Below are 27,501 nucleotides of genomic sequence, written 5' to 3' on the forward strand. Positions count from 1 at the left end.
TATTTTATTTTAATGTTGAAAATCATCGATGATCTTCACGAAAACATCGATGTATTGTAGTCTTAATGCATTAAATAAAATCGAGTACCAATCTCCAAAGTATTGACGATGTTAAAATAATCGATGTTTTTTGCAACCCTGCCCTCGGTGACAGAACGTGCTTTTATAGTATACAATTGCAATTGTAATTGTTTTCTAATCTGTAAAATAATAACATCATTTTGCAATAGAAAACAAAAAAGCTGATGACGTTGCGCCAAACCCAACAAGTCAGACGATGAGCGATGTAAGTCAAATAGAGGCCATGTGTATGCGTTTTTAAACGCGTTTATTTTCAGATTGAAGAATTAGACAGCGAAAGCTTTCAGGAGCTGGAGTCACTGTTATATGCCAATATACACTACAATGACGTTTCAAACAATAAAATGGACGTAGATACTCAAAATATGCCACCACCAATGCCACAAATAATAGGACGCACTGTGACCGAAACACGTGTGGTCAATAAGCCAGTGGGACAACAGAAGGGACGCTATTGGGTTGAAAACACGACTCCGACAAATAGCAACAATACCAAGAGTGCTACAGGTTCAGATACAGGTGAGTCGAAACTTTGAATACGAGCAGGCGAGCTTTTGCTTTTTAAACTGTTTCCAATTATTGGCGTGACATCAAAATTTCATAATTTTCTAAAATTTGCTAACAAGTAACCATGACACTGGTGTGGCGCCCGTTGCTTTTCGTGGTGCACTGCATCCAGCGCATACTGTACAGGTGTTGCAGTCGACTAAGCAACGAATTTGTTATTTTAGTCGTATTTAATTTAATGTGCCTGATCGCTGTGCTGGATTACAACTGGGCCCGCCATGATCGGGACTTGATGTATTGGCAGCATGAGATCAGAGAACACATATGCGAATTTCTGCTAACGATGATTGTGCTGCTAGCATCAGTGCATGTGGTGTTGTCATGTATAGACGTAACTATATTATCCGCACTCGTTCGGCGAAAATTAAGCCATTTCGAGAAACCCCGAATCTATTTTGAGCTCCAATACAGACGTTACATATTCATGCGTATGGTGCATAAGCTAGAGCTGGCTCTGCAGTTGCAGCATCGCTATGCCGATGGGGATAGTAATATGGTTGATGACCTGCATCGGGCTCAGCAGCTCATCAGAAAGACTATCGACGAGTTTCGAGCGGCAACTCATGTTCTCCTATGGCCCAATCAAACAGACCTTGAATTGGAACCGTATGTGCTCTATAACATAGATGAGCTAAATTTAGAGTTGATCGATTCTCTCGGCTATGGCTTAAGTCGGGTTGAACTCAATGATGTTACAAACGATGTGTTTAGGAGTTTACTTAATCCAAATTGGTACTGAACTTGAGTCCCTATAAAAATTTAATGGTATTCGAAATTATGCAAATTACTGTTTTTATATATGTAGTATTGCCTTCAAATAAGTGAAATAAATTATGCCCTATCTTTAAAATGTTCTTTATTGTTTTCGATTATAGCAATGGCCGCTGCTGCAGATACCACCACCAAAGATGATGCAACAATTAGTGTGGAGAACGTAAATAAGTCAATGCCTCCGCCTCCGGCTGTTAAAATTCCAGCAAAAAGTCCAAAGACCAAACAAGCAGTCAGTAATATTCCTAAAAATGAAACAAACAACACAAAGACTCAGCAGCAGTGGCAACAGTTTCAACAAGTGAAGAAACAGCAGCAACAGAAAAAACAACAACAGCAGATAGTACAAAAATCTAAACCGCGGCAAACCACAAAACCTCCAGCCTCTTGCACCATTCTAAAGAAAAACTTAGAAGAACCAGAGCGCTTTGACCAAAGACTATTAATTGCCATACCACCAGGAAGTCCGCCGAGACGCGTCAAACGTGAAGGCCCAGTTTCGGGACCCTTTGGCAAAGAAAGTCGGAAGCTCGAGCAACTCCAACGTATAGCTCAGAAGAAAATAAAATCCAAACAGGCGCGCCTCAAAAAAGACCAACAAAAACAACAGCAACAGAAACCTGTGGAGATTGTGAACTTGGCAGACAGCGAAAGCGATGTTAATGATGGCAACGACGACGACGATGATGATGTGGTTCATGTACCTTTGTCGCCACCCCCGATTATTGACGTGGATGCCAGCGATAGTGAAGATCAAACGGCAAAACCATCGCAGCCCTACATTGAAGAGAATGCCATGGATGCGACGGATGTGCAGTTAGGACTTGTGTGTGATGTGAGCGCTGAGCAAACAGCAGCAGCCCAGCCACTTAACTCGCCTTGCAACTCAGTGATGTCCAGCGACGATTTCATCGTGCCCAAAGATAAAAGTCGCCTACTGGCCGACCAGGCAAGAGCTACGGATGAAGATTTATTAATGCTGACCGAAAATGCTATGAGAGAAAAAGAAGATGTTAATGCGGAAAATTTGGAAAACGTGCAGCAGATCGATGATAATTCATCGGAAGAATTTGTTCCGCCCTCACGACTAGAAGAAATAAAGAAAAATTTTCGCGTTGACGAAGGTCAACAGTTTCGTGCCTTGGATGTATACGAGAGTGAATCCGATATTACAGAGAGTGGTATTTACTCCAAGGGCAGACAGAAGCCAACCATTATACGTAGTGTAGACTCCCCATCGGACGACACCGATGTAGAAGAATTGGTGGAACCGATACTCAATAAAACAAAACGTTTGCGTAAGCGCCGTTCCTCAAGCACCAATCAAAGTCAATCGGAACCGAATAACGACGACAACAATAACGATAATAATAGTGGCTTTGAGACAGATAGTGATGATGGTGGTGTGCATGTAACTGCAGTTCCAGGGATTGCTCGTGGTATGGCTGTGGAACGTTGCAAGCGCAAGATACGTGGGTTGCGACGTACTTCGGAAACTGCCGTAACATCGACAGTTAAAAAGCAAAAACAACGACCTAGTCGCGCTGAACGAATTGACGACACTAGCTCCGAATCCGGATCTGAAGAAGCGCTGCCCACTGCTCGCGATATAGCTGAGCGTTCCCTAAAGCAAGAGCAACAGAAAACCAAACAGCCACAATCTCAGTCACCTAAGAATGTTATAGATGCAGATTCAATGGGCTCCGGGTCAGAAACGGGAGACGAACAGGAGATACGAGACGCGATTACTGACCGCATTACTGCCGCTTTTGAGCGCATCGATGCTCATACCCGCGAGGTTACACGACGGCAAGAGGCAGCGCTCCAAGGACGTGATGTTGTTGAGTCAAGCGAAGTGGTAGAACAGTCTGTTGAGATGGTTAATAGCAGTGATGAGTCAGTGGAGGTGATCGAAAGCGATGAAGCTATTGAATGCGTAGCACCTGATAATTTATATGACAATGCTGAAACAAAGCAGCAGCCGCAGTCCCTCAAGGAACTAGAGGACATAGTAGAAATTAATGGCCGTGATTTGGTTGGCTGGAATGACGAAATGTGTCGCTTCTACGACAAAAGCTGGAATGGGGAAAATTTTAATGTGCAGAAAATACTAAGGACCATGAATCGTAAATAATTATTAGTCCACTGATAAGTTCATTCAAACTAACATTTATTTTTGATAAATCTTAGAATCAAGACAACACTGGAGGATTAATACCGAAGATCGCTATCCCGTCAATCAACACCGTTCCAAAATGAAGTGCAACAACTGCTCTGAGATGGGTCACATACGCGCCAAGTGCCCGCGTCCACGTAGACCAACAGTTTGCAGCATGTGCGGCAATATAGGTCATGCGGAGCCCCGTTGCCCCAATGCCATTTGCCTGGGGGTAAGATTTGTGCTGAGGCACTATAGTGTCCTAAATTGCTCACCCACAATCTTGTGTGTGATTACAGTGTGGCTCCAAGCAAACGTTCTATGTGCAAAAATGCAACAAATGTTCATTCCATAGTCGCATTGTGTGTCAACTATGCAAGATGCGCGGCCACCCCACCGACATTTGCCCCGACAAATGGCGTCGCTATCATAGCACGGTAAGCTGGTACCAAATTCGATAAGTCATACAAATTTTGTAGCATTAACATATTAAAAAAAACCTAACAATAACTTGAAGGCAAGCGAAAAGGTCTCACAAAGATTGGAGGCAGTCAATTGTAAATAAATAAAAACCAACTAAAGAAACGGCCATAAAGTCATAAAAGGGTTATGGTATTAGAGTCTTTCGAGTAAAGGGTATATACATATATCAAATGTCATGGAATAATTAAGTATATGCATATCACACCATAATTCATTTGATTAAAATTTGATTTGACCAATTTTCTATCTTTCTACTCATAATCATACCATTTTTAATTCAACAGATTCGTCAAAATGTAGCGCTCGAGAGCAAAGTGCAGTACAGGACGAAGCATTGCAGTAACTGCGGGGCACGTGGTCATCTATTCGAGACTTGCCGTTCAAGATACGGCGAATTTCGCAATACGAATTTCACCAGCAGCATTGTATCACATCAGAAATCGTACAAGGACCGCAGCGGCATCTTTGATGTTCCAACCACTCCCAATTCGTTCTTGTCTGCTCGAATCACACCTTTTCATTTTGCCTGGAGCTTAGAAATTAAGAGCAACAGTTATTATTGGCGCTTTCTACGGGCCGTGGGCCTTGGACATACATTAAATAATAAACGAAAGGCGGAGGTGCTGACCCTGCAACATAAGAAATGCATTAAGGATTATGTTCCTAACCCGCTGGCCAAGGAGGCGGCACGGACAGTTGAAAAGAAAACCCCGACTGTGATACCTAAAGAGGTGCCGTCGACTAAAAGTGCTACTAAAAAGGTGCCAGCTTCTACAACATTGATGGAATCGGGTACATTTGTAGAACAAAAGGCGACTAAAAGCAATTCTCCGGCTCCGCCTACCAAAGTCATATCTTCTAAGCCCACCCAAATCGACGGAACAACAAACAAACCCATTGCTTCCGCTCACGACATAGACTCTGATTCCAATTATAGTTTCTCTGATCATTTTGAAGTGTCCACTTCATTGTCCAGGGAGTGTAGCGCTAAAACGATTTCTGCTCCAGCATCATCATCAGCGTCTGGTAAATCTCGACCAATGGAAGCCTTGCCCGACATGATACCTATAGGCAATGATGATGATGATGATATGTCGGCCGAATATGCGAACAACACAAACAACAACCATCACGGCCAGAAAAATACGGGCATCTCCATGTGCGTCAATAACAAACGATCAGCTGGAAATAGTAAAACACCCAAAGAGTCCACCGAAGCTAGCATCTGCTTGATGCCTGATGTGCCAACGGAAGCCAAAATACTCATGTCACGCGAACAAATTGAGTATTTATTCAGTCCGGAAGGAAGGGAATTTCTCAGCAATGCGGCCAAACAATGCGATGTGCAGGTACGCATGGATTTTAAAGAATACGGCTATGTTCTTGTTATTTTCGGATTAAAAAAGAATCAAGAGAGCTTGCAATTGAAGCTCTTGCATCGCCATCAGGATGTGAAGCGCAAAACAACCGAATTCCAGAGCCAAAAGCCGCCAAAACGCATAGATGTACTTATTAAATTTCTACGTGATGGTATCAACAGTTTGTCCAGTTATATAGGGAATGCTCAGAACATATACGAGCGCATCAAAGAACTGGATGGAATGAATACGAAGAATGGATTCAAGCAGGCCGAACGCAACCGGCGTCTGTTGAATATGATTCTACTAGGACAGGCGGGTCTACGCAACGGCGACACGCACTTGGATCAGCTGCTGCTCATATTAAAACGCCTCTTGGATCAATCGCCCGATGATAATGCGACGCCCGCCTTGCGCAATGAAATCGAAGATCATTGGCGTATGATATTTACCGCATATCCTCATAATAACTATGAGGGGCTGCTAGCCACTTATGGCAAGCTGGGACTGAAAAATCGTCTTCAACAAATGGACATAGATCCGGTGTTGTTGGGCAGACAGCCAGCAGAAAGGCGAGAGCCATCTCCACAGCCGCCACCACCACCAGTTATTTCGCTTTCGCAGGATTTATCGAGCAACAATAGCAACTGTAACATAAATAGAAATCGCACAATCGTTGGTACGCCACGCCCATCCAAGCAACGTCAAATGCCATATGCAAGACCGACACCACCTCAACCACCTCCGCAACAACAAAAAGAACTACAGCAGCCCACTGTAAACTTGGCTAAACGCGCCCAAGCTTTCAAGCAGCCACCGCCTTTCAACGACCCGTTGCAGCGTGCCCGTGCTAATCTTAAGCTACACAGCAAGATGCAACCAGAGTGCTTTAAATTGCTTGACCAGATGGAAACCACAGCGTCACACAACACCGCCATTAATTTGGATGCTAGGAAACCGTCAATGTTTTGGTCGCGCGAATCACTCAAATATTTAGACGACTTATTCAAGATGACTACCAATCCAGACACACTAGAGCGACTGCGGCGTGTAATGGAGAGGTCGCAACAGGGTCAACTGTCGCATAATGATTATCGCGCCGTCATCAAATTGCACTCACTTCTACAGTCCAACTGAGAGTTCTGAGGACTCTTCGTTTAAGGTGGTGCTTCATTTTCATTGTTAGATAAATATTAAGACTCTATGATTTCATGGGTAATTCCAAGACTTTACCCAATACGAATAAATGGATTACTATGTTAAAATTAATCTTGGTACACTAACCTAAATTATTAATTGTGAAGAGGGGTTTTATTATGGCCATGAATAATTTTGTCCATGCGTATATTCCTTCATTTCAAAGATATCTTGGAATCCAGTTTACAAAACTTCCTCCAAATCTCAAGTTCCACCTTTGAATTCAACTCAAATTTCTACACAATTCGCCTTTAAACAAATTTGCTGTCTGAGTTCCAAACCCTACTCCTTCTAATGTAAGGAACGAACATTAATTGGTGATTGGTCATCCAGTCACTTTGGTTAAAGGGTTGACAAGGATCAGACTTGTTGCGTTGTAATTTCTAAATAATAATATTTGATTGTCTCCTTATTGTAACAGTCTACCATAAAATGACGATGGTGCATACCAGTACGGGTAACGGCCACATTTGATTGTCTTACAAGTATTTCACTACTGACTCAATAGATTCTAGGAGTGGGGCAAGACCGGCAATGGTTGCTCTTTCGAAAAGTATTACTTCATCATCGATATTTGGATTACATTTGTTTTCACGCAGTAGGTCAGTGTAAACTGGTGTGGTGGAGAACCGCTTATTTTATAAAATGGTTCCAAAAAAAAACAGGATCTGACAGAACCAGTAGTACTTTTTTTTAGTGTTATGTTTCGTTCTTTGATCGCATGAGTTTTAAGCTTCTACTATATTAAGGATAGAATTAATGACCAAATATTACACATTTGATCGTCAGCTTTGGCATGGTTCTTGACAGTAATACATTTTTATACACAATAATGGGTTATTAGAATGGGATTATAATAATTGAGCCAGTAGAGATACATACAAGTATATACATAGGAATGAAAAATCCAGAATGTTTTTTAATTTGCAATAAATTACTATATTTTCTTGAAAACGAAAAAGTTTTTACTACAAATAATAAAAGTAAAGTATTGTATGTTTGCACACGTTATTTTTTGTTGTGTCTTTTATAAGATTCAGCTTGCAATTATATTACGAGTTCGGCTAGTTCCAAAATCAGTCCATCTGATAAGTAAGCGATTTGTAGTTCAAGTTCGTGTGAAGGTTTCAACATTGGCCAAAATCAGTATAGAGCTCATGGTCGACATCTGTGATAGGAACCGCCTATGCTGCCGTTGTTTGTTGCTGCTCCTGTTGGGTTGTGGTCGACGCGACGGATGACGCCTCTGGGGCCTTCTCATTAATGGCCAGCCAGGGGCAACGCTTTTGAAGCTCCAGGCGGTATCTAGGGTGACTTATAGCATAGACGAATGGGTCAATACAGGCGACCATTTTGCAAGTACATGCTGGTATCATCGTAACACCCGGAGTAAGCAAACTTTTATCGCCGAATGCTCCGATGAGAGACATGACACCATACGGAGTCCAGGATACGAAGAAGAGGAAGCATATAGTGATAGCTGCCTTGGCAATACGAATCTCTGCCGTTTCCTTGCTCTTGTCTACGTTTGAACGCAATGACTCGACGTTCATTTTCTTAGCCTGATCGCGAAGTGCCTTCTCATGGCTGAAAACATGGCCCACAATTTGACTGTAGTAGTAGATTATTAGCATGGTGGGGCATACGAAGCTGAAGAAGAATATTGTGCCCACAAAGAGACGGGTGTCAAAATTATCGGTCAAATAGTCGAAGGTGCAAGATGTTAGGTAACCCTCTGTAACGATACAAAAAGAAATTATTGTTTATTACAATTATATTATAATTATTACATCATCAAGTTGGGGTGGTCGATAAAGATTTTAATTAATATTTACAATAAGCGTATGTTATAATTTCAAGTTAAAAGATAAAAAAGCCTCAAAAATAAATGTTAAATATTCAGGGACTGTAATCATTATACATATGTAAATGTTATTAGAAAAATTACAGAATTATGATTCATGAGCATTCTTTTTTTGCGGTTCCTGAAAATAATGTCTACATACGGCCAGCTATGCCCCGATACACAGGCAAATGCGGTCAGAGACGTTATAGAGTTTCTCCTAAGTGCGACAAATGATCGTATTTTTAAATAAGTAGTCACTGTGTAGGGCTTTCAATGAAATCTATCTAGTTCGCATTACACACACACACAAGTTTAAAAATATTTCCGTTTTGCGCCCAGCGGTGTTTACCAACATTGCTTGGCAGTGCTGATATAACGAGCCGTAGCTTCCGCACGGAGCTGCCAACTTTAGTCTGATTTTGTGCTGCCAACAGAATTGTGGTCTATTGAGAATTAATCTCTTTTTAGTTAAACTTAGTAAAATATACAAAATTTCTGCAATAAATGCGTGTGTTGAAGTTTAAAAACTTTCCAAACTGTCTAATTGCTAAAGTGTTGTGAAAATTACGCCGAATAAGACTGAAAACGAGCAAGTGTTTGTGCAATAAACGCAGCAGCGCTAATAAAGCCAATACAAAAAATTATATGTATGTATGTGCATACATAAGTTGTCCGAGACGGACGCACCAAAACAGATGAGATTCACGCAAAAACAACAACAAAAACAGCAGCAGCACCACCAATAGAAAATATTCAATGAATTTGTGTGTGCAAGCGCATGCATACATATATAAAAAAAACTTAGATAAAAGTAAAATGAAATTAGCGCACGCCTGAGTTTCAAGTTTGGTGTAAGGTGAACAAAAAGGCAACGCAAAAGTTAAAAAACAAATAGATTTGAATTTTCTCTTTGTGTGTGCGCTTTTCCTGTACGCCGCAGTGCTCTAAAAACCACCTGCATTGATTTGTAGTAAAAAACGGGACGGTATAGTTGCTAAGGATATACATATATGCATACATATGTATGTATGCCCGTATGTATGTGGCAGCGTAGCCATAAAGGCTGATTGACTGATAAACTAAGTCTCAAGCCGCCAATCCAGATCTGTAAGTATGTATGTATGTACATACATATGTACAAATGTGCCCTAACAATTATTTTTATTTAGCTGGCTGAGCTTTATTGTTTTTTTTCCTCCGGTTTATGTTGTTGCCAAAATCTTTTCTGTTCTGTTTCGCAACTCATTGTAAATGTGAAGTAAATCGCATTCATGGTTTGCTGCAGTAATTACCCCCAGTAAGCGACAAGCCCAGCTCAGTCTCTTCATCGCATTGGCTGTTTAACGTATGGAAATTATTGTTGGTGCGGCCAGCGGCGCAAACGAACTGTTAATTATTTGCCGCTGACTTTTCCCCTTATTTACTTTTTGTTGTTGCTTATCGTGTTCCATACGACGGTTTTGTTGCATTGGATACGCGCTTACATTGCACTCAACACATACACAGAGAGACACACATGTATGTATGTGTATGTGTATGCATGTATATGCATACATACATATGGACACAAGCTGGCCGAGAAGCACCCACACACATGCATGTGGACCTGCAATGCACCCAACCCAAGTTAGCGAAGCGTCGTCGTCGTCATTGTTGATGTTAATGCACCCACTATCTCACCATTAGAACCATAGTCCCCACCCTTCAGTTACATGTGTGTGTGTGTATGTGTATATAGATATGGACATGTGTGTGCCGATGTAATGGGCACGCATGTGTCCATGCTTTGATAAGGCCCAGTCAACACATTGATATTTGCCTGCTGGTGGCCAAGCGAAGTTCAATGGAGCTTGGTTAGCAATTCCCCGAGAGCTGACTAAGCTGAAATCAATAGATTTAACTCAACTCAATTATTGCTAGACGCTACACAATTTGTTGTTTGACATTTAGGCAATTACTACTACTTCCGTGCAAGGTTAAGGTTAGACATGATTAATTACGTGCATTTAATTTGATGTTTTGCCAATATTCAATAGTAAATCCCATGAACCATGGCTAACTATCTATCTATAACAGTTGATAATAGTCCTCGACCATACCAACCTGAACCCCATGTCCACATTGACTGGCCTACAAAATTCCGCACGAAACAACATTCCTAATTCAATTAATCTTATGTAACATTTTAAATACATATGAATATTCCACAATCCGAAGAATAATCAAACAAGCGGCAGAGGCATTTCAGTAAGTGATTTAGTTTGATTATAAATAAGTTTCTAATGGGTTTAAATTATCTGATGGAAAATACCAAATATTAATAAAAGGTATAAAGTTGTAAGTTGTTTTTTTATGATCGTCATCACACTATAGATGAATCGGATATATGTAATTTTAATCATTTGTAGAAATACTACTTATGTATGTACGTCTTATAAAGAAAAGCTAAAACTGTCAGAACAAAAGTAATGGCAAAATTTACTATTAAAACGTAAATCACAACATAAATAAAATTTGTGTATAAATTGAAAAAGCGATATCAAATTAAATGAAAAGAAGTTGTTAGTTATTTTAGTTATCATTTCCATCGGTTGGCTTCCGTTTATTCTGCAATTTGTTTTTTTTTTTCTTTATGTAATTGCTCTTCCCACAAACACAGCCAAAATGTATCTGTATTGGTTTTTTTTTTTGCTTCAAAGTTTACTGCCTTTGTCGTCCATGGTATTTCTTTCTTTGCTATCGCTTTGCTATCTAATAATTTCAATAAAAACTTTTAATAATGTGACACATTTTGTTTACAGTGACACATACGTAAAAAAAAGGGCAGGTAAACAATTCAGGGTAGTTTGGCCTGCCGCTTAGAGAAGGGAAGACCCGACAGACCGTATAGAAACTACAACTCCAGAGATTGGCAGAGGTGGAGGTGCAAGACGGCTTAGGGTTGCTGCAGCCGCATTGTCCAACAGCAACAACACAAAGGAAGAAGCAGCACAATAACAGCAACTCCAATGTCCAATAAAATAAATCCGAAACGCCGTGAACCGACAGCAGCACCGACGGCAGTCGCCACCAATACGAGCAGCTCGACCGGCTCCAGCGCCGGCAACACATCGTCGGCCAACACATCCTCCTCGTCCAGCTCCTCGCTGTCGTCCGCCGGTGGCGGTGATGCGGGCATGTCCGCCGACCTGACCTCTCTTTTCGAATGCCCCGTGTGCTTCGACTATGTGCTGCCGCCGATCCTCCAATGCTCGAGTGGCCATTTGGTCTGTGTATCGTGCCGCTCGAAGCTCACCTGCTGCCCCACATGTCGCGGACCATTGGCAAATATACGCAATCTGGCCATGGAGAAGGTGGCCTCCAATGTGAAGTTTCCGTGCAAGCATTCGGGCTATGGATGCACCGCCTCGCTGGTCTACACGGAGAAAACGGAGCATGAGGAGACATGCGAGTGTCGTCCATATTTGTGCCCCTGTCCAGGCGCCTCCTGCAAATGGCAAGGACCGCTCGACCTAGTCATGCAGCACTTGATGATGTCACACAAGAGCATCACAACGTTGCAGGGCGAAGATATTGTCTTTCTGGCCACCGACATCAATCTGCCCGGCGCTGTCGATTGGGTTATGATGCAATCCTGTTTTGGTCATCATTTTATGCTGGTGCTCGAGAAGCAGGAAAAATACGATGGGCATCAGCAATTCTTTGCTATAGTTCAATTGATTGGCTCTCGAAAGGAGGCCGAGAATTTCGTGTATCGCCTGGAGCTGAATGGCAACCGCCGTCGTCTCACCTGGGAGGCAATGCCACGTTCCATACATGAGGGTGTTGCCTCAGCCATACACAATTCGGATTGTCTGGTGTTCGACACATCGATTGCCCAGCTATTTGCCGACAATGGGAATCTGGGGATCAATGTGACCATATCGCTGGTCTAGGTCAATCGGTTTGGTCCGGTCTATTAATTCTCTCATGTTTCATGTTTGTAATTTTGCATCGCGCCTACAATTTTGGAATGCGACGCCCACACACTCACACATGAGTTAAGCATAATTTTTTTTGGTCTAAGAATGTAGAAGCGTGCATCGTTTTTAAAACGTCTGCGTAAACATTGAATAAACACCCGTATATACATACATATATACACACACACATGTGTCAACTGGATGGTGTTGAGTGTGTATGTGTACATGTGTGTGTATATGTCTTGCCGTAAATCGGTGTTCTATATAAGCAAAGGTCGCATAGTCCTAGAGTTTTGATTTTCGATATTTTTGAAGCATAGGTTTTGTTTTTTTAGACTCTGTGGATACGATGAGATGAGGATTCGGTTTTAATTTAGTTCTAAGCTGTCTGCGGGGGCCACACTTGGGGACGAGCCAAGCCAAGCCCACCACAAACAAACAAACAAACAAACAAACAAACAAACACACACCCTTACATACATACAAGAAAGCTTAGTTTAGTTAATGTAAATTATTTGATACAATATTTGTAAATGGCTAATAAGTAAACAATAATAATGATAACAATAATAATAACAACAACTCAACCACAACACACTTAATGCAATTACAAATAACATATATACATATGTAACAATATCTCGAGAATTGTAAATTAATCACAAATTTGAAATTTGTAACTATATAAAAAAAACGAGTGAAAAGACAACAGCAACTAAAATTTAAATATGCACATCAACGCTGAGAATTCTGTTCAAAAGCCAAAAAGAAAAGATAAAAGATACCGTTCGTAGATTGTACATTTGATTGATAACGGATCAAATAGTGTGCAACCAAAAATCATGTTTTAGCCTAATTTTTAGTTTAGTCGATCTCCATAATACTTCAAATCATTTGATTCATCTACAATGTGTGTTTCTATTTATGCAATGAAAAGGAAATAGTGCAGGCCTCGCATAAATCCTTCCTTTAAGAACATACAGTCTTTGTAGATTTTGTTTTTCTCATTTAACATGAACAACAGCAACAACAGCAGCTCAATTTTAAAGCAATTGTTCAATATTAATATACAGATATGTATCATGTAATTTCTTTATGTTTAATGCGCAAATTACAACTACAACTACATACAACAATAAAATACGAAAACACAAAACTGCAGATGAAATAAAAGTGATTACATATTAGTGAAAAGTATCTAAAATGTGTATTACTCTACTTGATGGGTGGCGTATTGCTTTAAGTCAATGGATATTTGGGGTATGCTCTACCAATTATGTGTAATTCGTGAAAAAGGAATTGCGATATTTTATATAAAAATAAAGTAACTTGAACCAAGATTTAAAGTGATTTGAAAAAAAAACATACAAAGTTCTTGCCCATGGTTCAATATTTAGAATATTTTATTTGGCATTTTTATTCGTGACTTTAAAACTAAGAAACAAGACTTCTCATCCAAATAGATATTTCGAAATGTTCGTCCCCATTTATAGCTAAAGAAACTAAATTGCCTTTGAGGGCACAAAAAGATCAGCAATTGCAAAAACCTTAGAAATAACTAAAAAAAAAAAGTTAGGATGCTGGTAAGTAGCTAAGCTCGAACTACCAAGACCAACCTGTTCGAAACAGCAAATAATTTGAACAAAAAATTCTGTTATTTTACATGTAGACTCTGAAAAGTACAATCCCAAGATGTGCTTGTAAGAAATAACTGGACACAAGCTAATTCAAATCCTCTCGCGAAATTAGATAAATTTGTGTGTAAATTGCTTGCCTGTCTGACCAGATCTAAAGTTGGTAACACTGGTGCGGTGCTTTCCGGTTTTCAGTTCTACCGAAATTAAAAAGTTAAGTGGTTTAAAAATGTATGGAAGAGGTTTGGTTTCTATAATATTGTAGCCCAAATACCCATTTAAGAATTGAATTTTGTATAAATGTATATTTTTGTGGATGCAATCAGGATTTTGAATGATATACTATTGTGAAAATGGTAAAATGAATACTACTACGAATACTACTTTTTAGGCATACAACAAGATCGTAGTTGGCTTGGAAAAACATTTAAATTGGATTCAGTTTTGAAAAGAATTTCCATAGTTTCAGAACCAGAACAAAATTCCGAGTGTAACAATAAAATTATTCTCCTCATTTCGTTTTAAACAGTTTTCTCAGATCAATTCATATTTTCTTTATTTTTGGTACTTACAAAGATCCGAAACATATTGATTTGCGCACAGTCCAGTTCACTAAAATTCCAAAAATACATTGCGTTTAAGTCCATTAAACAGATTTGCGTGAAGGCGTTAACAATAAATCTCGAAAATTTCGCGGAATTTAGCACTCGTTCGAAAACAGGGCCATACCATGTTGCCACGTCGTCAGTCCGCACCAGCGCTGGCTCCGCAGCAGTCTCGTGTGCCACCAAAGACTCAGGAACAGCAGAACAAGCAGGAGGGAGATGGCCAGGTGGCCTTGCAGAGGCAGCCGCAGCAGGCTGAGGGCACCAACAGTTCCAATGTGCTGTGCGAGCGCCCCAAAGAGACGGTGATCAGTGATTTTCTCGTTTCACTGCTGGAGTGTCCAGTCTGCTTTGGTTATATGATGCCACCGATCATGCAGTGCTCGCGTGGACATCTGATTTGCTCCTCGTGCCGCCACAAGCTCAACGTGTGTCCCGTGTGTCGCGTCACTCTCACCAATATACGCAATTTGGCCATGGAGAAGGTGGCCTCCAAGTTGATCTTTCCGTGCAAACACACCTGTTATGGCTGTCGCATGCGTTTGTCGTATACGGATAAGAAGACCCATGAGGAGGATTGTGAGTTTCGTCCCTACTTCTGTCCCTATCCGGATGAGAAGTGCGTCTGGCAGGGTCCCCTCAAGGATGTGTACAAGCATCTGGTGACCACTCACGAGAATGTCATTACCATGGATGGCAATGATATCATATTCTTGGCCACCAACGTAAATCTGGAGGGGGCGTTGGACTGGACAATGATACAGTCCTGTCATGGTCGCCACTTTCTACTCTCGCTGGAAAAGATCCATCTGGGCGAGGGCTGTCAGCAGTACTTTGCTGCCTGTCGCATGATTGGCTCCATGCGCGACGCTTCTGACTTTGTCTACAATATCTCGCTTGAGGCCAACAATCGTACTCTTAAGTGGCAGTCGAAACCACGCTCTATACGCGAGAGCTTTGTGGCCTTCACAAATGCTGACTTTCTGGTCCTAAATAAGTCCACCGTAGAGCTATTTTCCGAGGACGGCAATCTAGCCCTAAACGTGATCATCTCAAAAGCCAACGATGCCGGTGAGGAGTGAGAAAGTTCAGATGGGAGTGTGTTCGGCAGTCGACTCAAAAGTGGTCTGTTTCGACTGGAGCACAGTTGTAAGGCCTTTGGAGACACCACACCTTTCTTCTTTTTAAAGGGCCCCATTATTGGATTTGGCCAACAGATGTCTAATAACTTCACAAGTAAATGTATACTCTCAAACTTATCGATAAACAAACAATAATGCGATCCCACGTCTGCAATTGGGCGCAACAATCCGAATTTCCTCTTTTGAATTTTTCACACTTTGACAATTGTTTTTGGTTTTTGAGATTAAAATTTTCGTCCTCAAAATTTGTTTCGTATGTATAATATAATGATTATTTGCGTGATTACCAAAGTAGAAAATTATGTAGTGTTTTATTATTATATTATTAAGAGTTCTTTACTGAAATAGGCTATGTAATATGAAATAGGCTATATAATTTTAATACAATAAATATTCGAGGTAAACTACTGCTAAAAGGTTGTCCTTTGCAGAAAAATAATAATAAACAATTGTAGTTAGCCAACAATGATAGAATTGTGTGCTGAAGAAGTTCAATACATTGGTGATATAAAGAAGGATCTATTTCTGGGCCGAATCAATTGGTTTTAAATACTTCTTATGCTACTAATGAGAGAAGTGCGCAAAAGTTGGTAGAAACCATTGAATTCTTGAAGCTAACTTTCAGAAAAAACCTCTTCCAAAAATATAAATATATATTATTTTATATAAGTGTTGTCCTTATTCCCTATGAAAAACAATTACAACCTGAGTTTTATTTTTGATCAAAAAAATGTTTATTGGTTGAGTTGGAAAGTATAATTCAAAATTAGTCATTATATTGTAATTTTTAAATCATGGTGAATATGTATAGATAATCCTAAAAGAGCGATATTGGTATAATCATCGTTTTCTCAATTCTACCACAAGTGAATGATTTTTTCACATTAAAAAAACACACACACACACATTAATCATTATTTGCGGTCCCTGCCCTCAACATCTTTCAAAATGTAAGTTCAGCTTTTCAAATTTCGGATATCTTTAGTGTATTATTGGAAAACCTACAATACGCACCTGGCACAAAGCGATCCCAGAACTGTGTCAGGGGCAACACCACCCAGGGTGTACAGTACAACCAGATGATGATGTTCATCAGGACGGCCTTTGTGAAGGTCATGTTGCGATTCATTGGCTGGGTTATAACGTTGTAACGATCGTAGCCAATGGCTGCATTGGTCATGCCAGCACCAATGCCCGAATAGGATCCTATGGCGGCGAAAAGCTGGCAGCCTGCATTGCCCAAAGCAAAGCCCCGATGAAAACTGTTGTAGATGAAAATTGGCGCCTTCAGACACATTATGAAATCGAAAACGGCCAAGTTTAGGACGAACATATTTGAAGGTGCTGAGGAAAGGATTATAGAGTTCCCATTGTAATGGTGTCCCGAATTTTCAGTGCTTACTGCGCAGTGCCTTGGACGTGCTGAAAATCCAAATGACCAGACCATTTCCAACCGTCGACGCGCAAAATAGAAAGATATAGAACACACCCAGCATATAATGCATAGATGCGGGTGGCTCCAATTGCGTCAGCCAATGCTCTGGTATATATTGTATCTGGTCTGGTGGCACATTCCAGCCTAGGAATTGCAGCTCGTCGTTGCCCGCCACTCGCGCCTCTGGCTTAAGCAGAGGAGGCTCGCTGGCATTGCAGAGCGCACCCGTGGCATCGCCCATTTGGAGAATCACTTGGGAATAAAACGTACGCGTGCCGCGACCAAAACTATTCGAGCCTCGCCCTCTGCTCACATGCGAGCTTTTATAGAGACCGCTAATTGAATTTGTGGCAGGGCTTGCGTGCCGCCAAATACGCCAAAATGTCGACTTGACGATAAGTTTTAAGCCTACAGATATTTACCACGGTCGGTGTCGAGTTCGTTCACTTGACAAAGGCATTTTGAATTTCCCTGCCTAATCGCCGTATTTATGCAAAAATCGAAACGCTAGACTTTACAATATCCATACTTATCCGTAATTTTTTTTTTTATAATATTAAACTAAAATATGAAACGTTCTTTGGTTTGTCTCTTAACTTCAAGTTAAAAATCAATTCCTTGCTCTATTTTTAAAATTCAAAATATTTGAAAACAAATATTCATAATGTTCAGAATTTTTCAATAAATTGATGTCCGTAGAGTATTGCACTTAGATCAGAATGGTAGTTTGAAGTGCTGAATTGATTTACTAAACGTTTTTTTGCATAAAAGTTTCCATCTTTAAGCAATTAAACAGACTTCGCAAAGACCATACATGTAAGTCAGTATAGAAGAATTAAAAAATATATTAAGTTATGTTAGGTTATAAGGATATGGTAGATCCTTTCTCTATCATATATTTTTTCACAAAAATTAAATGTTGAAGAAGAGTCTTTAGGTCTTGATTTATACTATAAAGTGTTTCTCTTTAGATATTTATGGCTTACTTTAAAAAGTTTTCAATCTATTTGCGGTTCATTTGGTTTGTTTAAGTAGTAACACTTCATTGACTTACCCTCGCGACATTCGTACCTCCACCTATCATCGTTCGGACGCCCAATCAAGTGCACCCCCTTAACAACAGTGATACTAGATAATAAAGCTCACCTGGAACGAATCGACCCCAGCTCTCGGTATAGCACGCAACCACGAAGGGTGTTGCGTACATGTAGATGAAGATAATCATGGCAATCGCCTTGCCGTGTGTCATCTTGCCCTCCATTGGGCGCGTAATGACGTTGTAGCGGTCATAGGCGATACAGGCGTTGGTGGCACTCGCCCCGATCCCAGTGTAGGAGCCAATGATGCCATAGATCTGACAGCCTAAGTTGCCCAAGGCGAAACCCTGATTAAAGCTGTTGTAGATGAATATAGGCGTCTTGCTCATCATTAGGAAGTCACAAATCGCCAGATTTATGACCAGTATATTCGAAGGCGTACGCAGCGCTTTGGCGCTTGAAAATGAGAAAAACCATTACTTGTGCAAATACTTGTATAAGTCTAATAACAAAGCAGTGAAAACTTACGCTGAGAAAACCCAAATGACGAGACCATTTCCAAACATAGACATAAACGTAAAGAATATGTAGAGTGTGCCCAGAAGATAGTTCAGAGACTCTGGTGGTTCCGGGAAGGAAAGCCAATGTTCCGGTATGTGTCTCAGTTCATGCGGAGGCACATTCCAGCCCAGCAGATGCGACTCGGCGGACAGACGCGCTGACGGCCTCAACACCGTCGACACGTTGCCAAAAGGATTTATTTGCTCTGCATTTTTGTTGTAATCCATCGTGGTTTTTATTGTTGCTGTTATTGGCGCGCGTACACGAACCAACACGGTGCTGGCTGGTCGTCCAAGACAAAATCAGTGCGAGTGCTCGCCACTCTTTATATACGAGTACGTATTGGTAGAATAGGATTAGCCCACAGAAAGCGCACACGTCGGCAATGTGGATTACCATGGATTGGTCTAATCCGGTAATATACGTATATACGCTGAGCTCCGAGTGGTGCATTGATTTCAACGGGTCAGCGTCTTGGTCATTGTGTCAGCAAAAAGGAAAAGAATGAAAAGTTAGATAATGTTGAGTTGAAAACGTTTAAAAAAAGCGTCATTCGGTGTCGAGGACGAGGAAGACTTTGCAATGGCAAGCGTTTTCTTATTCTAAAATGCTTAATGTTGGCTTTAAATTAACAAACAATTTACAATTTAATATACGAGTTTGCATTTGTTTTTTTTTTGAGTTCAAAAGAAAATTTTATACTATATGCCTTAATTAAACTTTTTAGAGATGTAGAATCAAAAATGAAATGCTAATAAACCAACTTCAAAATAACCCAAAATTTGACTAAAAATTTAAATAAAAATTAATTTAATATAAATAATAAGTTTAGTTTCATACCTATCATTTTATTTTAGTTAAATTCAGATTAAATAATTCGAAATAATATTAAAACCATATCATTTAATTTTTTTTTTTACTTTTAAAAAGATTGTGATCTTGTAAATGTTAGGTGTTTATTTTTTAATTCCAATAATATTACAATTATAATCTTCATCATCCTGATCATTGGTGTTCAGCTAATGTCCAAAATATTGGAAATTCTTGACAAAAAAAAGAAAAGTTATTGACGACAAAAATATCATCTTTTTTTAAATATTTATTTGTTATGTGCAGATCTGTCTCAATATTTCGTAAAATTTGAAATCACAATTGCGTGTAAAATTCCGGCCTTGGCCATTTGATGGTTGGAAACGATTTGATGACAGATATATTTGACTTCTGAAATTATTTGGTAAAAAATATGGAAATATGGGTAGGTATATCTCGATTGTTTGATCCAATTGACTGACTCCTAAGGTACCCATGATAATAATAATTAAATATACAAATTTTACTTGTGTTATTTGTAATTAAGGTAGGTTACCTTGCTCCCTTTTTTTGTATACTAAGACAATTTGCTATAAATATTCTTAAAAGTGTTTTGTTATTGTGGATAGCAATATATTGGAAACACACTGGTAACAAATAACCCTGAACCGTTGTGTGCGAATCTTAAGATGGAAGCTTAAGGAATGGGAGGAGGACGCAAGCATTCAACAACCACTACAGGACAAAAGCTGTCTGGTTCACATATAAATTTAATTACTCATTGCTTATTTCGAAAAACCATAATAATATATAATAATGGTAAAAAAATGTATGTGTTTGGAGGATGGAAGCTGTTACACAAAACATACCATATCCAAATTAAATTCTACGCTTCCAAAAGGGCTAAGGTCAATAAGAGAAACTTCTAATATACAGCAGGTTTTTATAATAGAGTTAAAAACGGCTCTTCGTTTCCATCGTTCCAAGTTCGGAAAATTCAAAAACTAAAACAAGTTGACAGGCCTATAAAACGGTAGCAACAGCCGTTAATATACCCTTAAAAATGACAGTATATAAGATTTATGAAACATTTGAAGAGCAACACGAACCCAATAACTGAGTAAGCAAAGCTTTCTTTAAAATTAAAAGAAAACGGTTAGTAAAGTTAATGATGGCCTTTTATACATTTATAGCTGCTGCTTTGAACGCTCAATAAGACACATATTCACCACCACTGTGGTATTCATATTGTAGCCTTTGTGTAGAGTAATTAATAGTCGAGCGTGTGCCTTTCGGCTACTCGATTCTCTCTCGTTCTCTCTTCACTGTGCTCTTTGAGTTTCGATACGTTTCGTTTTTGTATTTCCTATTGGCGTCTTAGTTTCAATTTTGGCTTTGAAGCGTTCGCGTCGTTTGGAGCGCGTCGACGGCGTGTTTTCGTTTTTGTTGATTTACTTTCGTTTGTTTTTAATTTAAAGTAAAATATACTGGAGCAGTACTTAAGTGCCTGCAAGTGCCGCATAGTCATAGAGTTTTCAAAAACAAAAACAACCACAACAATCGCAAACATACACATCATTGCACAAAATAAAGCACTCGAGTTGTGTTCAGCGCTCTGTTGTTGGTTGTTAGTTGGCGGTTGGTGGTGCCGGTGGTGTTGGTTAACGGTCGTGGCTATAACGTGTGTGTGCCTGCGCCGCTCCAGAACTCGTTTGTGGCCTTAGCACGCAGCCTTTTAGAGGTTCTTTCAATTCTGCATGCCGCTGCTTCGCTGCCGATAACAAGTTTTACCGGTGTGCGTGTTTGCGTGTGTGTGTGTTTGTCTCCTTCAACAAACTGTTGCTGCCTCATCTGCTGTGTGTGTGTGTGTAGTGTAGTGTGTGTGTGATGATGACGTTGCCGGCCCTTACTGCGAACACAAAATTCATACAATGCGAGCTTCCCCAATTGAATTTCAATTAGAATTGCGGGCTGAAGGTCGACAGCATTTTTTGCTAATAAGAGTTGACTAAATCGCATTAAACGTGCTAAATTAATTAGCCGGCCGGCTTAGCCACAAGATTCTGAACTCAGTTAAGCGCAGCTTACAACTTTAGCTCTTAGGCCTCGCTATTGCCGGGTACCCTTGCCTGTCCCCCCAACAACAACAGCAACAACAGAAATAAATGTGCTTCCTAGTTGTTGTTGCTGTTGCTGTCTTTGTAGCCAGGTCATCAACGTTTAAATGCTGCCCCACACTAATATGCCGGTTGACCGAACCAAAGTTTTTGTTGTCAACTTCTTGGCGACAGTGACGGTGACGGTGAATGTGACGGCGTCGGCGTCACGACAGCGCTGCGCTGCGTTGCGTCGTCATCAACTGTCACGCGTCGTCGTCCGCTGATTGAATTTCTAAAAATACAAAATGCGTTGTTTTATATACGTTTAAGGTAAACGCGCGTTTCTGTTTACCATTCAAAAATTCTAGCGAAGGCGCCGGTTGGAAGTAAACGAAAGGCTAATTAATAATAAAAAACAAAATAAGAACAATAATTGTTATAAAAAAGAAACCCAAGCGACATACATATTTGTGAGGCTACGCAACCATTTTTAAATAGTGTCGAAAACAACAACAATTCGCCAACTGATAAAATTATACATATGTACATATATTTATCTCTATGTGCGGTAAATAAAGTAAACCTTCCTCATATGCAATACCAGTTTTTCCTTACGCTTTATGAAATGGCTTAAATTGATAATCAATTATGTATACATATTTAACTCTCTATCGTAACGTAACGTTTTTGCGAAATTCCTTTACATGTGCTTTTAAATGTTACTTTCTGCTAAAACCTTAAACCATTTTTCTAAGCAAAGTATATGAGCTATTGAGTTACCATAAAATTCTTAATTACTTAAGTTAACAAAACAAAATTTCAGGGGAAACATCTTTAAATATATAGTGGAACTGGAAACGCTTTAACAAAAAGTGTTAACACCAACAATTATACGTTTAATAATAAACCAACCGACCAAATACTACCAAACCAAATTTAGTGAAAACTTCTACTTCCTAAGTAGTATCAAGTATACGCCTTGTGAAAAATAAATTGTAAAACGAGTACATATTTTTGTGTAATGCTTTAATATGCTACAACACTAAAAAGTAAAGTAAAAAGAAAATAAAGTAAATAATTAAATTGTTTGCAGCACGCAATCTCAAACTGAGCAAAAAGTGTAACGAAAAGCAATACGAAAAAGTCTAATTAAACAAAAAACATAAATAAATTGTTAACTAAACATATAAAAATTGGAAAAGAACAGAAGCAACCAGAACAGCAAAGTCATGACACCATCACCCACTAAGGAACTCATGAACTCGACAACAATATCGCGTCGACCGCGAGAGGAGTTTGCCGAGAAGGTGAGTCAAATCTCCAAAGAATTTCAACTCATTTCCTTTTCCCATTCAAGTTATTGTACGATTCACTACTTCTTGCTCATCAGACATTCTACATTTCAGCCCCGTTGTGAATCTGTTGTGAAACTGTACAAACTATTTTTAAAAAAAAATCATATCAAATGCTATTAATTGAACTTCCTGTGTTTGTTTCTATTAATTTACTTCGCCCCTTGCCCCCTCGCTCCACTTTATGCGTCTACAACAAAACAAAATAAGAATGAGGAGAAATATAAACGTGTGTTGTATTTTTGGCAGGGTTAAAAAAACATAAACAATTGTTTGTTTGATTTTGTTTGCTTGTATATTGCAAGAGACTCTGTACATCGTTGTGAAGGTAAATAAATTCAGTAATTGCAACATTTACCTTTACTTGGGTCAGACTCTAGTGCCACTGCCTACTGTTATGTATGAACAATCAGATTGCAGTTGTCCGACTGCCATATAACTAAAGTATGATTGATAAGATATCGGCCAAGCCTTGATAATCGTTTCAGTATTTGATTGGCGTATATGTGTTATTATGTACATACTTGTAAAAGAGTTTTGGCACAACGCCGGAATCTGAATATATTTTTCATTTTTCAAATTTATTTCAATTGTGCTACAAATGTACAAGTTTCAAAGTTGCTGATATTTGGTTATGATTCCGAAATAAACAGAATAGTGTTTAAGATTAAGCTTGATCACGGCACCTATCATTCCTATGTTAGTTAGGTAAAACATTGAAGCTATATATGGTTTATAATAAAGCTGATTTACGTTATTATAACTACAAACTTTGGTGACCCTAGCTTTCATAGTTGAAAAGTTCTCTGTGTTCATACAGGCGGACAGTTGTTAATTTGTTTTGTCCTGTTGATCATATACGTTCAATATGTATCAACAACATGGAGTTTGCAAGGCCTCTTCCGGCCTCGAACATACATTTTTCATTTAGACGTATTAGTATACCCTTTTACCCTTTGGTTAATGTAAGTCACATATTTCTCTTCGGAATTTCTTCAGAATTAGCATTTAAGCTGGTAAAGAAAAAATCAACCCATTTCCACAACATTTTGGGGAGCTCTTTGTGTTTGAGGTTCACGATCACCCGTGTGCCATGAACAAAAACACATCTCAAGTAATAAAAATTTAAAATTTTTCAATAATTTTGTTGACCCAATTGATGATTCTGAACGACTTGTGATTGGAGCACATAATTATGACTAATTGATTGATAATTCAAAGCTTAAAAGAATAATTGACTAAAAGTTCATCTCCACAGGCCATGTGAATACACAAATTAAAATATTGGCTGTGTTAATGAAAAAGAAAAGAAAATGAGACTCTTTGGAACGCCACTAAGGGGCAGAAATCAATGATATAACGAAATGCTAATAGAAGTTTTGCTTTTTGTTTATTGTTTTTATTAATAATATGTAAGTTATTAAAAAAAATTAAAAAACTTTAAAGGCCACAGCTTATTTCCAGCTGTGTATTTCGCTTTAAAAAAATCTTTTCAATTTATAGTTAATATTTCGGGAAACCACATTTATGTTGGACACAGCTTTTAGCCTATTATGATTGGTAGACATAATATTTTTGGTTATTTCGCCATTCTTCTAACAGGGATTCTTTTTAGAAATTTCTGTATAAAACTTAAAGAAAAAGAATCAAAAGTTTGAGCAGCCCACAACTGAACCGAAATGAGTATTGATTATTACTTAATTAATGTTTAACTAAATTGGTAAAGCTCTGAATATGTTGTTCGTAGAGTCATTATATTCTGCAAAGCACTCTAAATTGCCACAACCATCCATTTGCTTGATTTAACTATTGAATTAGAGTTGTTAAGATTCGTTTAAAAAATCGGATTAAAAATCCGAATATGAAGCAGTTCTTATCACCCACTTGCAGGGCTCAAATTTCGTAATGTTTATTCTGTTTTCTTTTTTTGCACTAATTTTAATTTAGACTTTGACTCTTGACTTTCTTATATTTGCGGCAGTAGTTAATAATCTATTTATTGTTAATAATCTATTTATATGCGTGCATTAAAATTGAACTTGAATGCAAAAAAAAAACAAGCTGATGTATTTGTTTTTAATACATTTTGTAGTTCTCATTTCATTTTACTATTTAAATGTTTAGCTTAACTTATTGCACATTGCAATTTATTTCTGTTTGTTTGTTTGTTTGTTCGCCTTTATATACATACACGTACGTTGTATGTAGTTTCTGCTTCTGCGCTGACGTCATGGCCGTGATGCACAGACACTTAAAATGCAAAACGCAACTTATATGCAAGGCAACAATAACAAAATAGTAATAGTAAAAAAATGCGCGCTTTAATGAGAGGTCAATGTGTTCTAAAACTTACAAGCAGCGATGTGGAATTAAACTTTCCATATCGCACAAAGTAAGAAAAAAAGAATATTTCTTTACTTCCCATCAGCGTGATGTCATTCCAGTCTTTATTTATACAGATATTTTTTTTGTGTTCATCGAAGTTCGAGTTTGAAAAGATTTATTTTGGTTAAAAATGGCATAATTATAAAGCATGCCTGAAATTGCTGGAATGCAAAAGTTTCAGCATTTAAATAGGAATGAAGCCTAACGTTGACTTTTTGTCATCGCTTAGGTGCAAATAAAAATTTCTATGCACAGCAAAGCTTCGATCTCCCAACCCAACTATGAGTAAGCCAGCAACCAAAAGCCCAGCCACAGCAATTAAGGATCATGTCAAAGACATATCCTATTAAAAATGTTCTCGATTTGCACAAGATTTCCTGTTGTTATATATATATTTTACTTATTGTTTTTGTATTATTAACTCAAAGTTTTCAATAACTAAAAGTTTTATAGATATTGATTGATTTCTTACAAACAGTTTTCTTACCAAAGATCACTTCGTAACGAAAATAAATAGTAAGGCGAACTAAATTACTTCTTGTTATCGAGATCTTGTTCAAAAAGATAACGGAGGTGATATTTTTATTAAGAATGAATTAAAATGTAAGTTAATTGAAAATAAAATACATATAGATAAACATACTTTTTTAAATACGAGTGATTAGTACATAACTCTTTCACTCTCTCTCTCCCTCAACTGATGAAGAACGCCTCGTTATAATTATCTCCGAAGCAATTACACCAGTCTGCTTTAGAAATCTACATAATTGGCTATTAATTCGAATTATGTTTTTTCTTGCTATTTACAATTTTTTTAAAAATGTAACTGCTTTTAGTTTGCTATCCAACAACACATCCGAGGCGTTAAAAGACATTATTTTACTTTTGTTATATTAACGGTTTTTCCCCATTTAAGTTGAAATAATAACGTTTTCAGACTATTTATAAACTTCTTAGCGTCAGCCAATCGGATTTATTTTGAATGACTTCGTTTCTGTTTATAAAGAAATTTGATCTATCTTAATGCATTTTTAAAATATAATTTTCAATTGAAGATGTGTTGTTGATGGTTTGAAAATAGATGTTCCTTACCAATTATTATATTGCTTGTTATTTCTAGTTTCAAAAACGAATAATTTGCTTATTTAATGAGGTAAATTCTAGACCTTCACATCGCTCTCGGACTTACAGTTAAAAATGTGTAAATCTTATTATTTGTTTCTGGTTTGCTTCACGCTGCCAGCTTTCACAAAACTTATTCATATTTAGCTTCTAGAATAGTATATGGAACCGGCTTTTGTCACTGGCAGTCACAATACGTATAAAGCTAAGAGACTATGAATAAGATATCAAATAAAATTGGCTAATGGACGCATTGACCTCAGCGAAGACCTCAGCACCACACACCCATCCATGGAGACCAATACAAAAAACAAAAAAAATGTCAATCAACAAGTTTTTATTTTGATTCGTCAATTGATTGATTTGCAACAATCGGCAAATGTTAATTTCATTTAAAATTTAAGTTGGCCATGCGCAGATCAATCAATTTGGTGTTTACTTGTATGTATATATATTAAATACTCGTATATGTGCATATGTGGGTGAATACATACATACATACATACATATACAACACATATATAAATACATGCGTATAAAATATATTGTTCCATAAATGTTAGACTAGAGTGTCCTTGTGTTGGTTTTAAAATAAAAAATTGAGGCAGTGATGGGCTTCAGAAAGAAAATAACTAAGTAAAATCAAATAATAATTCAGGAAGTTTTGAAAGCAATAAACAATTTCGAATATGTATAAATCGAGTTCTAACTTTCGAATTTACATACTACTAATAAGTTATTGAGACTGAAATTTTGAATATATTCAGTAATATTTTCATATATTAAAAACAACTCTAATCTCAGACTTGATCTCTAAACGAACTACTTGTATAGTCTTCCAGAGTTATTTTCATCTTCATATATTTTAGTTGATAAATGTGCTAACCAAAATAAAA

General features: G+C 38.3%; 6 protein-coding genes across 7 annotated transcripts in view; 5 read left to right on the top strand and 1 right to left on the bottom strand.

Annotated features, from left to right (window-relative positions):
- The first annotated feature begins 148 nt into the window (after positions 1–148).
- Positions 149–6,687, top strand: LOC115632369. The gene is made up of 6 exons (XM_030529488.1): positions 149–286; positions 339–600; positions 1,524–3,545; positions 3,610–3,809; positions 3,877–4,014; positions 4,345–6,687. Exons 1-6 carry the CDS (start codon positions 278–280, stop codon positions 6,553–6,555), a joined length of 4,842 nt encoding a protein of 1,613 aa, XP_030385348.1. The 5' UTR covers positions 149–277; the 3' UTR covers positions 6,556–6,687.
- On the top strand, positions 691–1,432 carry LOC115632370. The gene has a single exon (XM_030529489.1). It carries the CDS (start codon positions 713–715, stop codon positions 1,385–1,387), a length of 675 nt encoding a protein of 224 aa, XP_030385349.1. The 5' UTR covers positions 691–712; the 3' UTR covers positions 1,388–1,432.
- An 863-nt stretch (positions 6,688–7,550) lies between the features above and the next one.
- Positions 7,551–19,121, bottom strand: LOC115632504 (opsin Rh4). 2 transcript variants are annotated; one of them, XM_030529692.1, is made up of 3 exons: positions 18,805–19,121; positions 18,386–18,732; positions 7,551–8,350 (listed from the first exon to the last, which is right to left on the bottom strand). In XM_030529692.1, exons 1-3 carry the CDS (start codon positions 19,062–19,064, stop codon positions 7,800–7,802), a joined length of 1,158 nt encoding a protein of 385 aa, XP_030385552.1. In that variant the 5' UTR covers positions 19,065–19,121; the 3' UTR covers positions 7,551–7,799. The 2 variants fall into 2 exon arrangements, with proteins under 2 accessions (XP_030385552.1, XP_030385553.1); XM_030529693.1 differs by lacking the exons at positions 18,386–18,732; positions 18,805–19,121 and adding exons at positions 16,819–17,148; positions 17,207–17,523 and having other exon boundaries at positions 7,800–8,350.
- Positions 8,938–13,399, top strand: LOC115632506 (E3 ubiquitin-protein ligase sina). The gene is made up of 2 exons (XM_030529695.1): positions 8,938–9,568; positions 11,263–13,399. Exon 2 carries the CDS (start codon positions 11,470–11,472, stop codon positions 12,394–12,396), a length of 927 nt encoding a protein of 308 aa, XP_030385555.1. The 5' UTR covers positions 8,938–9,568; positions 11,263–11,469; the 3' UTR covers positions 12,397–13,399.
- On the top strand, positions 14,511–16,103 carry LOC115632505 (probable E3 ubiquitin-protein ligase sinah). Its single transcript, XM_030529694.1, has one exon. The coding sequence runs from the start codon at positions 14,788–14,790 to the stop codon at positions 15,742–15,744; it is 957 nt and encodes a 318-aa protein (XP_030385554.1). The 5' UTR covers positions 14,511–14,787; the 3' UTR covers positions 15,745–16,103.
- Positions 19,122–22,903: 3,782 nt separating the features above from the next.
- Positions 22,904–27,501, top strand: part of LOC115632501 (four and a half LIM domains protein 2) — a 108,486-nt gene continuing 103,888 nt past the window's right edge. Inside the window, exon 1 of the mRNA XM_030529683.1 lies at positions 22,904–23,053. Coding sequence (XP_030385543.1) covers positions 22,976–23,053 — 78 coding nt within the window. The 5' untranslated portion in view covers positions 22,904–22,975. The remainder of the gene's footprint in view (positions 23,054–27,501) is intronic.

The sequence above is a fragment of the Scaptodrosophila lebanonensis genome, unplaced genomic scaffold (genome assembly GCF_003285725.1).
Source record: "Scaptodrosophila lebanonensis strain 11010-0011.00,11010-0021.00 unplaced genomic scaffold, SlebRS2 tig00001415-arrow-pilon, whole genome shotgun sequence".
In the NCBI taxonomy this organism is placed as follows: domain Eukaryota; kingdom Metazoa; phylum Arthropoda; class Insecta; order Diptera; family Drosophilidae; genus Scaptodrosophila; species Scaptodrosophila lebanonensis.

Coding starts and splice junctions, on each gene's coding strand:
- LOC115632369 (XM_030529488.1), top strand. Junction 3,546..3,609: donor AATACTAAGGACCATGAATC/GTAAATAATTAT, acceptor GATAAATCTTAG/AATCAAGACAACACTGGAGG. Junction 4,015..4,344: donor GGCGTCGCTATCATAGCACG/GTAAGCTGGTAC, acceptor TTAATTCAACAG/ATTCGTCAAAATGTAGCGCT.
- LOC115632504 (XM_030529692.1), bottom strand. CDS start 19,064: ATGGATTACAACAAAAATGCAGAGCAAATAAATCCTTTTGGCAACGTG. Junction 18,733..18,804: donor GTCATTTGGGTTTTCTCAGC/GTAAGTTTTCAC, acceptor CTCATTTTCAAG/CGCCAAAGCGCTGCGTACGC. Junction 8,351..18,385: donor CTGGGGTCGATTCGTTCCAG/GTGAGCTTTATT, acceptor GTATCGTTACAG/AGGGTTACCTAACATCTTGC.
- LOC115632506 (XM_030529695.1), top strand. CDS start 11,470: ATGTCCAATAAAATAAATCCGAAACGCCGTGAACCGACAGCAGCACCG.
- LOC115632370 (XM_030529489.1), top strand. CDS start 713: ATGACACTGGTGTGGCGCCCGTTGCTTTTCGTGGTGCACTGCATCCAG.
- LOC115632505 (XM_030529694.1), top strand. CDS start 14,788: ATGTTGCCACGTCGTCAGTCCGCACCAGCGCTGGCTCCGCAGCAGTCT.